The sequence below is a fragment of the Balaenoptera musculus genome, chromosome 6, assembly GCF_009873245.2.
Source record: "Balaenoptera musculus isolate JJ_BM4_2016_0621 chromosome 6, mBalMus1.pri.v3, whole genome shotgun sequence".
Classification (NCBI taxonomy): domain Eukaryota; kingdom Metazoa; phylum Chordata; class Mammalia; order Artiodactyla; family Balaenopteridae; genus Balaenoptera; species Balaenoptera musculus.
Genome location: NC_045790.1, coordinates 62,446,516 through 62,460,158, shown reverse-complemented (window position 1 = coordinate 62,460,158; position 13,643 = coordinate 62,446,516). Strand labels below are relative to the sequence as shown.

At 36.6% G+C, this 13,643-nt stretch overlaps 1 protein-coding gene across 6 annotated transcripts in view; it reads right to left on the bottom strand.

Annotated features, from left to right (window-relative positions):
* The window catches only part of RFX3 (regulatory factor X3), a 293,286-nt gene that overhangs the window by 12,859 nt on the left and 266,784 nt on the right, over nt 1-13,643 (bottom strand). For all 6 annotated transcript variants that reach the window (XM_036854090.1, XM_036854085.1, XM_036854088.1 and 3 more), the window contains one exon: nt 9,156-9,309. In XM_036854090.1, the coding sequence (XP_036709985.1) occupies nt 9,156-9,309 (154 nt within the window). The remainder of the gene's footprint in view (nt 1-9,155; nt 9,310-13,643) is intronic.

Below are 13,643 nucleotides of genomic sequence, written 5' to 3'. Positions count from 1 at the left end.
ACCTTAGATAGCTGCACAATCTCCTATGATTTCAGTTCTATTAACCGAAGTTAGTAGAATCGATCACAAAAGGATTAGGTAGTGGCAACTATTTTGAATGTTTTTGATGGGGGAGAGAAATGTCTTGAAATTTCAATCATAAGGGATTTCAGAACACTATTAATTTCTTTAATGTCTTCCAAATGAGAACCAAATTAATCAAAGCATTGCATTTAGCACTGGTACAGGATTTCACAACTGAGGAAAAATAATTGCTGACTTTAAAGTGATTTCCGATTTTATAAAATTCACAAGGCAAGTTAATGTTCCAGTTGGTAAAATCTTGTGTTCCTTGGTTTGTTTGTTTGTTTGTTTTTCTGGAAGAGGACTTTTCTATGTATTTCCAAATAGTTTTACTGAAGCCTGCTAAGATGGCTAAGATTTCTGCCAGTTTGCTTCACACCAAGGCAAATTCTGCCCTATATTTGCTGTTGGTTCTACCCCTTCAGGCTAGCCAGCTATCCTGGCAACTTGTGCTGTTGGCTACTCTGTACCCGGGTAGCATATTTTCATCATGATTCTGACTGTTCAGGCTTTTTTGTTGCCCTCTGCACCCTGGGAACACAGTAATTTATCTACCTTTATATTGTTTCAAAATTTCTAAGAAGTGATATAAATGACTATGTATAAAATAGATAAGCAACAAGGATATATTTAGAGCCCAGGGAAATATAGCCATTATTTTGTGATAACTTTAAATGGAGTATCATCTGTTAAAGTACTGAATCGCTATGCTGTACACCTGAAACTAATGTAACATTGTAAATCAATTATACTTCAAGAAAAAAAACCTCTAAGAAGCACTCATGAGTGAGCACACAGGTAGTGAAGAAGTAGGAATACAGGCCTTAGTTGCTTTTGAGGAGAAAAGTAATTTCAAAACCAGTAACATTTAATGCTACCATTAGGCAAAACCAAGAGGGGCCTCTGTCCTGAGCCCCACACCACGGAGAGCCCTGCTCTGGCTTTCCTGTGGCCATGGCCCTCCCCACAGACAAGGAGTCCACTGGGCCACGTGGATGTGCCCTCCTGGAGCCTGTGTTTCACTCCTACCCCCAGACCATACTTCTGTTACCTGAGATCCCAGAATTCCCTGCCGAAAGCCCCAAGTCCCCTTTCAGGCCTGTGCAGGTCTCTCCCTAAGTCCACCCTTTAGAAGAAAGAAGGGAGAGCCAGTGCGGAGGTGCAGCTATTTGCAAAGGGCAGACAAAACCTGAACACTGGACCGAGGAATAGGGAATGGGCCAAGGGTGGGCCATGGGTCAACTATGTCTGTGTCACCATTTTCTGGCATAGAACTAGGAGGAGCCTAAGAATTTTAAATTTAAACCCAGCCTTCCAAGTTATTACCAAGATATATTTACCAACCTAGGTGGATAGAACAGATTTTATTTCTAGTTTGATTCATAATTTTTAAAATATTTAGACGTAGGGTACCATAGGTCCTGCAAATGCTAGGGTTGGGCCTGGCAGCATATCCTTTATGTAAATAAAACTATGGGCTGAAAAGAAAGAACCTTGGTGCTCTTAACTAAAGACAAGCTCCCACTGAGGCCACCTTCACTGTCTATCAGGAAAGCATGATATTAATTTATTATGTCAGAGGAGTACCTATTTTGATTATACCACTTCCCTTTTTTGGGAAATTATTAACTGGAGAGACAAGGGTGGTGGAAGTGTGGAAACATGTTCTCTTTGTACCAAGGAGATCTTTACCACAAGCATGAATCAGATTTGAAGTGCTTGTAGGATCATCACAACTGGCCCATATACTTGCTGAGAATCTCTCGTACTTATGAAAGTATACTTTAGTATAGTGATGGTGAAAAGCAGAAAACAATTCCTGTGAATTGAGGAAATTACCCATCCCAAACAAGGACTATTTCTTTACCAAGAGAACCAGCAACCATCAACTTTACCTGTGTCTGAGCAAAAATACCAGAAAGACAATGGAAGGCCAGAGCCACTTGGGCTGGGCACAGGATGATAGAGCATGGCAAGGAGGCCAGCAGGGGGAGCTGTCATGCTTAATCTAGGCCAGGGAACCTTTCACACCTAGCTGACTCTGAGGCTGGGCTACCAGGCTAACCTCTCGCTAAGCAAAGAGCCCAGTGGTGGACTTTGCTGAAGAGGACAGTGTGCCGAGTTTCCCTTCCTAACGTCTACAGTGATCATTTTAGTTCTTGAAAAATGTCAAGAAATCTTGGATTTCTATTTTCTTCTCTTTTCCCACTTCCAAACACTTTAGGAAAACTAATCTCTCATTGTAAGCACTTATGAAAACCCAACTTCATACGGAGGTTCTCTGAAATACTGAAGGAGTATTCTGGGGAGAGGGAGCTCTTCTTGGTCTAGGAGCATTATTTTCCTGCTGATATAGAAATCCAGTATGTCCATCATGAAATGAAATGAGAAGTTCTGTTAGTTGGTTGTCTGTCTTTCCATCATTCTTTTGTACTTCCTTCCTTGAATGAGTATTTTTGGGGCACCTATTGTGGGATTGTGTTTAGACCAGAGCTGTAAGCAAAACTCCATTCCCTGAAGAGGATGTGAGGAGAGGTTAGAGCCCAGAGCAAGCAGGGAAGGAAACCAAGTGGAGGAAGCTAATGAGCAGAGGTCCCCGAGGGATAGGGTTGCAGCCCTGGGCTGCTGAGTCAATAGGTGCTTTGCTCACATGCAAGGAGAGTAAGGAACAGAATGACAAACCAGGAAAGAGGAGAAAAAAACAAGAGGAGAGCATCTACAGAGATAATTCTTAGGAACTTGGAGGATGAAGGTGTAGGAGAAAGGCTTTCCAGGGGGTCACTTTTATCATTTATTCTCAAGTTGTCAGAGTTGTGCTAATGTAGAGGAGCAGATTTACAGCTAAAAGCAAACTGCAAATTCTAAAAACATAACTTTGATTTAGGTCTGGCCTGTGGGTGGGTACAGAGGCGCTGAAGGGTGTAATTTGTTGTTGTTGTTGTCTTCTGGCAGATTTAGCTTTCCAACTGCAATTTGCTTAGACTAATATTCCATTTAGTTTGCATATTCTGAACGTCTACCAACAAAAAGTGGAAAGAGGAAGGGTGGTAGGACTATCAAGATGCATCCTGCAATGCAGAGGAAAGAAGCCTTAGAACAAAATAATGAAAGCTTTCATACCAGGCATCTGGTTTGTGCATGATTGCGAGTGTGCAGGCATTTGGGGGAGTTATAAAGTACAGACAGAAATAAATTAGTCCCTATTCCAAAACTGTCTATAAACAATTTATATGGTGAAAAATTAAAATGTGGATTGAACCCATTTGGCTATTTGGAGTGAGACAGCCCCACTTCCTACAGTTAGTGCTACCACTAGTTCTGATATTGGGCAACTTTCAACCTCTGTTTTCCTTATGGGTGAAATGGGGACACTAACATATCCCTTGTAAGGTTTTGGTGAATATTAAATAAAAATGTAAGACATTTAGCACAGTAGTTGTCACAAGACCAGTCTTCAATTAGAAAAATATTAATAAACAGTAAGCTTTATTATAAATGATAACTAATATAACTTTTGACAAGTATTCATTACACTTTTTAAGTTACTACTGTTCCAAGATTTTTTTTTCCTGCAAATGATTTCAACTGTGATATGATTCATCCCTTTTAAATATTCTATAACAAGTCTATTATTCAACAGGTACATTTTCAGTGTATTCCCTAGTTGCACTAGAATAATGCTCACTGAAATCTATTTTTCATTAATTCGATTTTATCTTAAGCATCCATGCATATTTACGATGGTTGTACTTCCATCAAATGGAAGTTTTTCACTCAACTTTTATCCTAAAAGCTTGCCTGTGAATTATTATTGCTCTTCTCCAGTTTTTAAATTTTAAAGAGTTTTTTCCCCTTTCACTTTGAGTATATCAATTTTAGTGAAGCCAAGACATTTTTCTTTTAATGGTAATCCTTAAGAGTTCCTCAATTTTTTTCCCTAAAAATATCACTAAAATATTATATTTTTAATATTGATATTCACAGCTGAGCAATTAAAGCAGCTTTTGGTTCCTATTTTTATTTCAAAAAGTTGATTACATAGATATAATATTAAGTATAATTAAATTATGATAAAGACAATTTAAATATATTTAATACATTAAATATAAAAATGTTTGTCACAGAAAATCATTTTATGAAGCAATAAAAATTTGTAGATTCAGTGAATATATTAAGACTACGTATATTTTAAAGAAATAAAGCATGTATGCCATTAACTTCTAAATATCCTTCAAATAGTCATAAAATCCAAATAAAAGGATATTGTTCTGCTCAATTTTCCTTGTCAGAGCTGTACAGAAAACCTTATGATTTTTAAAAAAATTTAACAGGTGTGCAAACAGATGCAATTTGTTTATTTTACTTTATTCCTACTCTTAAAATTTCACCACTGCCAGAAACTCTATGGGCATATTTATAATATTTAAATAAAAATTCAAAAAATTGCATAAATCTTAGCAGTAAATAAATTGTTTCCTTTTTATCATCTAGGCAAAAAATAAAAATAATAATGAAACTTTGGAAATGCAAATGCTTTAAATAACCTACTGCTCAGTATTAATGTAGTAGCAGGCTGACGTTTAGAAGAAAACTCATGGTGGTGATGTTGTTTCATTTGGGGGTTCCATTACATGGTAGACTTCATTTCAACAACTGAAATGTCAGGGCTACAGGGAATGTAAAAATAAAACTTGTATGTGTGCATACTGTGTTTATATGTAAAACATGATGTACTGGTCTCTCTTGCCTGCTCAAATAATGTAAATAACGTTAATTTTAAAACTCATTTATTGAATTCACATTAGTGAAAAGATATATTAATTATCCTTAAATTACTTTGAAAAGGAAACCTTTCCCTTTGCTTCTGGATCTATTTAGCTGCCTGACACCTCTCCCAAATACAGCACCTATAAAGGTAAAACAAATGTCCAATAAAGTTTGTGACTATTTTTCAGCTTTCCCTTTACTGATTTCTGAACTATTCTTCTTCCAATCTCACCCCATCCTGCAGCAGGTAATAAGCATGGCAGATTAACAGCAAGGGCTTTGGTGCCAGGCTGCTTGGTTTCAGAACCTGATTTTACAACCTAGTAGCTGTGTGACTCTGTGTGACTGTGACTTGATGGCTCTGTGTCTCATTTCATCATCTGTAAAATAGATTAAAAATAATATTCACCCACAAGTGAATATTATTCTTTAAGTATTCCTATATCCCTTTAATTTTCCTTTACAGCACTTATCAGAATTTATAGCTATGTAGTTATATGAACATTTAACAAATATGTATCTCCTACTAAAATGTAAGTTCCTTGAATGCAGCACCAAAATCCATTTTGTTCATCACTATATCCTAAACGTTATAATGTTTGGTCTAGAGTAGATGCATAAGAAGTATTTGTTAAATAAATGAATAAATTAATTTTAGAGATAAGTCTGAGAACCAACAAAAGTGAACACGATTTGCCCAAGATTATACTACCATAAATGACAGAACTATAAGTAGAGTTTAGTTCTTCTAACTTAAAGTTCTCCATTATTTCCAGGCGTTAAATCTTCGATAACACAAATCATACAAAGAATCACGCAATTAATATTATGTAGGTTCTAGAATGAAAAGTAAAAGTAAAAATCAGAGAGTGAAGGAGTATCTAACGTAGTCTGGGGGAAATTGGGCCTCCTCGAGGAACTGATATTTAAGACATGAAGGAGTTAGAATGGGCAAGGAGAGTCAGGCAGAGGGTTCCAGGTAAAGAACAGTTTACACAGTGGTCCAATGATGAGAAAAGGTTGGTGAATAAGAATAGAGAAAAGACTACTGTGATTGCAGCAGAAGGACCTGGAAGAGGGAGGGTGAGGTTGATCAGAGAGACGGGGCCAGATCTTATACCAAGGAAAGACTTTTCTTCCTTAAGTAGAAGAAGAAAAAGCCACTAAAGGGTTTTAAGTGTGGATAACACAATCAGGTTTGCATTTTCATAAGATGATACTGACTGCACTATGGGGAGTTTGGGAAAGGGCAGACTTAGTAACTGGCTGGATATGCAGGTCAAGACAGAAAGATACATAAAGATGACGCTCACATATCCAACAGGATCGACAGGGAGGGTACCATTTACTGAGAAAGGACCATTAGTAGATAAATCAAGAGCTTGATTTCATTAAGGGTATAATAAATTCTCAATAGATAGTGACAATTATTATTGTTTTTGTGGTTGTTGTTACTGTTGATTGAAAACCACTTGCTGCAATTGAGGGTAATGGTGATTTTTATGGATTTCAATGGATTTTGGCCTGCGGTGTTGCTCCCATTATATACACAGGCACTTCTGGACTTGAGGTTTGGAAAGGGAAGTCATTTAAGGAGCTAAGAATGCAGCTGAGGCTTGACACACGAAAGCCTTTTTTACCTCCAATCTCATTTCTAGGGTAGGCTTAGGCTAACACGTGAGAGATGCAGGAGAAAACAGCCTTCTTTTCTCTTGAATTTCCTCTCCTTTTCCCAAGAATCAAGAAATTTTAGACATGATAATATGACCATGGCCAACAGGTCTATAATGGCCAATTGGTCTATGAAGCATCAATGTTTTATGGGGAGATCAAGTCTGTAAAATTAGCTTTACTTGGCCTGGGCTGAATAATGGATGAGCAAAGACAGCTCAAAGGATTTTCCTATAAATTGGGTAAGGAGATAGTAAGCAAAGAAATCAAGAGGTATGCTTAGATCTTTGATCTTAGAGAAGGTATTTATACCTTATTTTCTGATCTAGACTTTATATTATATCTTTGAATCATGTGGCAATCTGTCTAATTCATTTACATTGTTTACATATAGTAAAAAAGAATGTCAATTAAATCATTAGAATGATTAATTGGCAGTATAGACTACATAAGGCCATTTTAATACTGGTGAGCCAGTACTGCTTGTATTAGCATATGAGGAGGTCGCTAAATCTTCACACTGTGTCACTGGCTCATGGCCACAGGCTTTGTTCCCTAGAGATGCAAGGGAAGCAGAGATCACGCATCAGGATTAGTCACATGGTGTTAATGAGAATCGCTGTTTATCATTATCCTGGTTATCCTGTTAAAGAGGTCCTGGAGCATATGAGGTAGTTGCCAAATGTGTTAAATATACCAAAAGGCATGTCTATTTCAGAAGTTTTGAGCCCTGAGTTAAAAAATTTTATCGTATTTAATCTATTTGCCAACTGGGCGTTTTGCAACCAGGCATCTATAAAAGAACTAAGGAAAGAGGCACTGAGGGGAAGTCAAATCTAAGAAAAGTCCAGATTGTTTTTGGTCAATGATGAGGCCCTGCCTGTAATTTAAAAGCTAAAATGAATCTTGCTTAATCTCACACACATATTATTGGCATCATTTAGGCACAATCACCATTAAGAAACATACAAACACATATAGATCAGCATACAGCAAGGGATTTTAAAGAGGGAAAGAAGACTATTTTAACCAACTTTCTGAATAAAAGTCACATGTATTTTATTTATAATACTTATAAAGGTCCTTGAGGTATTTTAATATATTTTTAAATTTATACCTTTACCATCATATTTATTAAACTAGGAAAAGCATCTAATATTTATTTTTACTTTTTTAATTTAAATAAGCACATACACATAGCTTAAAAGTGAACATGTCTTCTTGACTGCTTTGGGCAGTAATATGTAACATTGCCTAACCTGGCATAATCCAGCAAAATCTGGATTCAATCAAAACCCAGTTCAATACAACAAAGTGAGCCAGGGCTGAATCATTTGTGCATGTGCATCTGTCCCTCATTATATTAACCAGCCCTTGTGTATATTAACTTTAGCATTTTAGCTTTACGACATGTTGAAAATACATTTTGACACTATCCAGAAATTAAGAAGAAGAGAACTTTTTTCCTACACCTTTAGTGATTAGGAGCATGGGTATGAAAATCAGACTGAATATTCAAAACAGGTCTCCACTGTCTGCTAGCTATGTAACCCTTTAATCTCTCTGTGTCTTAGCTTTCTTCCTGAACCTCAGATTCTCATCTGTAAACAGGATAACGTAGCACCTATCTCAAAGAGTTGTTGTATGTGTTAAATGCTTTATCATACATAAGGGACTTAGGACTGTGTTTGGCACATAGTAAGTGCCCCCAAAATGTTAGCTATCATTTTCATCATCATTGTTATTATCCTTCATTTTGTTCTTGGGCACTTGGAAAAAGAGTCTACAAAACACATATTTAACTTTTTCCTCTGAGTTCCTTAGCCCTTAGCCTTATCAGAAGCATCAATCTTTCTTATTTTCCAGTCAATAAGGATCTTTTTTAAATTGAAGTATAGCTAATTTACAATATTGTGTTAGTTTCAGGTATACAACAAAGTGATTCGGTTATACATATATTTATATATGTATATATCTATAAACTTTTTTTCAATCCTTTTCCATACGGTTTATTACAAGATATTGGATCAAGTTCCCTGTGCTATATACAGTAAAACCTTGTTGCTTATCTATTTTATATACGGTAGTGTGCATCTGTTAATCCCATACCCCCCAATTTATCCCTCCCCTGCTTTCCCTTTGGTAACCATAAGTTTGTTTTCTATGTCTGTAAGTCTCTGTTTTGTAAATAAATTCATTTGTACTATTTTTTTTAGATTCCACATATAAGTGATATCATATAATATCTGTCTTTCTCTGTCTGACTTAACTTCACTTGGTATGATAATTTCTAGGTGCATCCCTGTTGCTGCAAATGGCATTATTTCATTCTCTTTTATGACTGAGTAATATTAAGGATTTTTTAAAGTTCAGTGATTCTCAAGATTTTCTTTTACATAGACACCTTTATAGCATATTGAAATATTCCATGTACTTTCACATGATATAATCGACAGTTTTAGAACCTTTGACTAAGAAAATATATATGAACAGAGGGATTTAAGGACCCCCTGAAATAACCACACAGGCCCTCTGGGGTCCAAGACTCATTGGTTAGGAACCGTTGCTTCGATGATTAACACATTTAGATTAAAATAAAATTCAGATCTTTTTAGAAAGCCCTGTGGGGTCATAGCTCTTTTAGCCTCTCTTACCTCACCCATGACTGCTATGGGTGTCTCTCCTGTTGCCTGAGCAACACGATGTTCTACTAAGTAGAACATATACTCGTCGTAGAGCAGACGGATCAGGTGGAAGGAGCCAAAGCTAGCAGCACTGCGGAGGGTTAAGTCCCGAATAACCATTGAGCTGTTCCAAGAGAAAAGACACATATGCAGCCATTGTTAGTGAGCAGGATTAGAGTTCAATCTAATTTTCCTCTTAAAAGAAGTTAGAGGTCTAAAAGATTGGTACAGCACACAACCTGCCATGGAATAATTTCACTACTGAAAGCAGTTGGCTCAACTCTTTCAAACAGAGTGGTAAAGAGGTCACCTTCACTGAAACTTGACTAGATCCTTATTAGAGCTAGACAAGTATTAACTGGGAAAAACCATTTTACTGTCATAGGCAAGTCTTTTGATTCTATTAAATTCACAAAGGGGTCAGAATTGAATAAAAAAGATTTTTGGAAGGCTGACAACTCATCACCATAAGAAAAAGCAACTCAAAGTGAAGGTCTTATTGATGATGCGTAAACACTGTGTCACTATCTCTCAGTGATAACGACCTCTGGGGTATGCTGTGAGAAAAATATGTATTTGACCAAGTTTACAAAATATACTAAGCAGGGACTTCCCTTGTGGGGCAGTGGTAAGGAACCCGCCTGCCAATGCAGGGGACATGGGTTCGGTCCCTGGTCCAGGAAGATCCCACATGCCTCGGAGCAACCAAGCCCGTGTGCCACAACTACTGAGCCTGCGCTCTAGAGCCCGTGAGCCACAACTACTGAAGCCCGAGCGCCTAGAGCCCGTGCTCCGCAATGAGAAGCCACCGCCATGAGAAGTCCGCGCACCGCAACGAAGAGTAGCCCCCGCTCGCCGCAACTAGAGAAAGCCCGCACGCAGCAACGAAGACCCAACGCAGCCAAAAATAAATAAATTTATTTAAAAAAAAAAAAAAAATATATATATATATATACTAAGCAATGTTCCCAGATGTGGCAATGTAGAATGTAGGAGGTTATGTACAGGGATCCGTGCAAGTTCTGTTGGAAGGCAAATTTATTAAGTGATTCTAGTTCCTTACTGATTTCCATTAAATTAAATTAAGGTGATTTTTCCATTAGAAATAGCATAATAAAATCAATTAAGAAATGCATAACTTTGAAAAATATGAATGTTTAATTTATAAAATACCAAAATCTGAACCATATTATTAATAAAATACTAACAATACACTCTATTATACTCAAAATGGAAGTGAGTCAAAATAAAATTTTGGCCTCATTGAAGACATGTCAATTATTAAGCTTGTCCATGCACTTCAAATCTCTTTAATATTTCTAACTTAGAGTCAGGGTAGGATGTGTGTGTGTGTGTGTGTGTGTGTGTGTGTTTCTCCTCACTTTCACTTAGTGTCCTTTTCTAGAGATTTCTGTCTTATGCAAACTAAAACAGGCATTATATTCTCTGATAGGAGGAGACAGAATCTCACAAATGTATGGGCTGATATTCCTAGGCCTTATTTTGCAATGAAGAATTGTAAAATGCCAGACAGATGGAAAAACAGAAGACTGTACATTTCTGTTTCATTTTCAACCTTATTTATATAGAGGCTAGTAATGTATCAAATTCTACACATTCAACTTGGCAAGTGACAGATCATCCTTGTACATCTAAAACTCTAAAGCCCTGGATTCTGATCCTGGTTCTTCATTAATTCACTATCAATCTCAAAAAAAATCATTTCCATGAGAGTGTTTTTCCTTTTGGGTGAAAGTGAAAGCAGTACTTTTGGTCTTACCTAATTTGCGTGATTATTTCAAGGATAAAATGCATTAAAGGTTGTGAAATAAACTTATGAATGAATAGAACAAGACTCAAATATAAGTGATTATGCTCCTAATACACAGAACAGGAGGAGCTGAGCTTCTGACTCTCACTTGGCTACGGCAGCAAGAACAGGTGTTACTATATGATGATGGCAGATGTCTCTCATTCTGTGGATCTATTTACTAAAAAGAAAAAAAGCATGGGTTTGGAGTTAGATCCATGTTAACCACTATGTGATCTTGATTGTGAGTATGTCACTCAATATTTAAAGGTTCAAGATTAGCCTGAGAGTCAAATGAGATAATGTATGTGAGATCTTAAGCAAAACTACCTATTACTACACTATTCCATATGTTGGCATTAATAATATACTCATTATCATAAAAAGCAGTACTGGTGAATGATTCCTTAGAGTCAAATACTTTAATGAATACCTTAAGTTTGGAACTCTATGAGAGAATCACTAAAAATAAATTAACACTTTCATTTATATGTCAAAGATATAATGACAAAATTCTGTTATAATTTGATGCATGCTTTTCCCATAATTCAGTAACACATCACCTATTCATAAAAATAATTATTATAAATTTAATAGCTATTGAAATTAAACTTTATTTTCCTATGGAACAAATTTTAACAGGCAGAGAATCCTCTACTTTAAAAAGCAAAAGCAAAAACAACATAAAAATAACAATAAAAAGTTGCCTAACATTTTTACATACATCCAAATTTGATCATGTGAAGTAAATAATTTTGAAAAATTAAGTAATATGGGGTGGAATATTCACTCCTAAGTACACACCTCTTGTTGAAGAAAGACAGCAGCTATTTAAAATACAGCCTGGAGAAGACTAATGGCTAACAAGTATATAAAAATATGACTAATCTTATTCAAAATTAAAAGAAATGTAAACTAAAGGTAAGATACCATATATCATCTATTATACTATAAGACATTAAAAGATCAGTGTTGGAGAAGGTATGGGGAAAGAACTCTCATTTGCTGTTTCTACAAGCATATATTCACAAAACATTTATGAAGGGAAATTTGGCAACACATGTTGAAATTAAAAATGCACAAATGCCTTCACCTAGCAGTGTTTTCTTGTTGTTGTTTTTACAAAATACCTTTTATTTGCAGGCTTTGGAGAGCAACCAACCCAAGACCATGATCCTTGATAGAAAGCTCGGAAAATAAGCCCTCATACAAGCAGGCTATCTCTCTCTCTGACGGTGTTTTTTTTTTCTTCTGTTTTTTAACATCTTTATTGGAGTGTAATTGCTTTACAATGTTGTGTTAGTTTCTGCTGTATAACAAAGTGAATCAGCTGTATGTATACATATATCCCCATATCCCCTCCCTCTTGCGTCTCCCTCCCACCCTCCCTATCCCACCCCTCTAGGTGGTCACAAAGCACCGAGCTGATCTCCCTGTGCTTCCCAGTAGCTATCTATTTTACAGTTGGTTGTGTATACATGTCAATGCTACTCTCTCACTTTGTCCCAGTTTACCCTTCCCCCCCGCCCATGTCCTCAAGTCCATTCTCTACGTCTGCGTCTTTATTCCTGTCCTGCCCCTAGGTCCATCAGAACCATTTTTTTTTTAATATTCCATATATGTGTGATAGCATACGTTATTTGTTTTTCTCTTTCTGACTTAGTTCACTCTGTATGACAGTCTCTAAGTCCATCCACCTCACTACAAATAATTCAATTTCGTTCCTTTTTATGGCTGAGCATCGTTGCTTTACAAAGCTGTGTTAGCCTCCACTGCACAACAAAATGAATGGGCCATACACGTACAGATATCCCCTCCCTTTTAGACTTCCCTCCCATTTAGGTTACCACAGTGCACTAGGTGAGTTCCCTGTGCTATACAGCATGTTCCCATCAGTTATCCATTTTATACATAGCATCAATAATGTATATGTGTCAATCCCAGTCTCCCAATTCCTCCCACCCCACCCCTTTCCCCCTTGGTATCCATACGTTTGTTCTCTATGTCTGTTTCTCTATTTCTGCTTTGCAATTAAGATCATCTATATCATTCTAGATTCCAGATATATGCGTTATTATACAATATTTGCTTTTCTCTTTCTCACTTACTTCACTCTGTATGAACAATCTCTAGGACACTCTCTAGGTCCATTCACATCTCAACAAATGATCCAATTTCATTCCTTTTTATGGCTGAGTAATATTCCATTGTATATACATGTACCACATCTTCTTTATCCATTCCTCTGTCGATGGACACTTAGGTTGCTTCCATGTCCTGGCTATTGTAAATAGTGCTACTATGAACATTGGGGTGCATGTGTTTTTCTGAATTATGGTTTTCTCAGGTTTCTATTAAGAAAAATATGGTTTCTATTTTCAGTTTTTTTAAGGAACCTCCATACTGTTCTCCATAGTGGCTGTATCAATTTACATTCCCACCAACAGTGTATGAGGCTTCCCTTTTCTCCACACCCTCTCCAGCATTTATTGTTTGCAGATTTTTTGATGATGGCCATTCTGACCAGTGTGATCACCTATCAGTTCTAATTCTAGAAATTTACACAAATGAGCAAAGATAGTTTTAATTGCAGCAATATTTATACTAGTGAGAAAATAGGGGGCAACACTAAATATCCATTTGTAGGA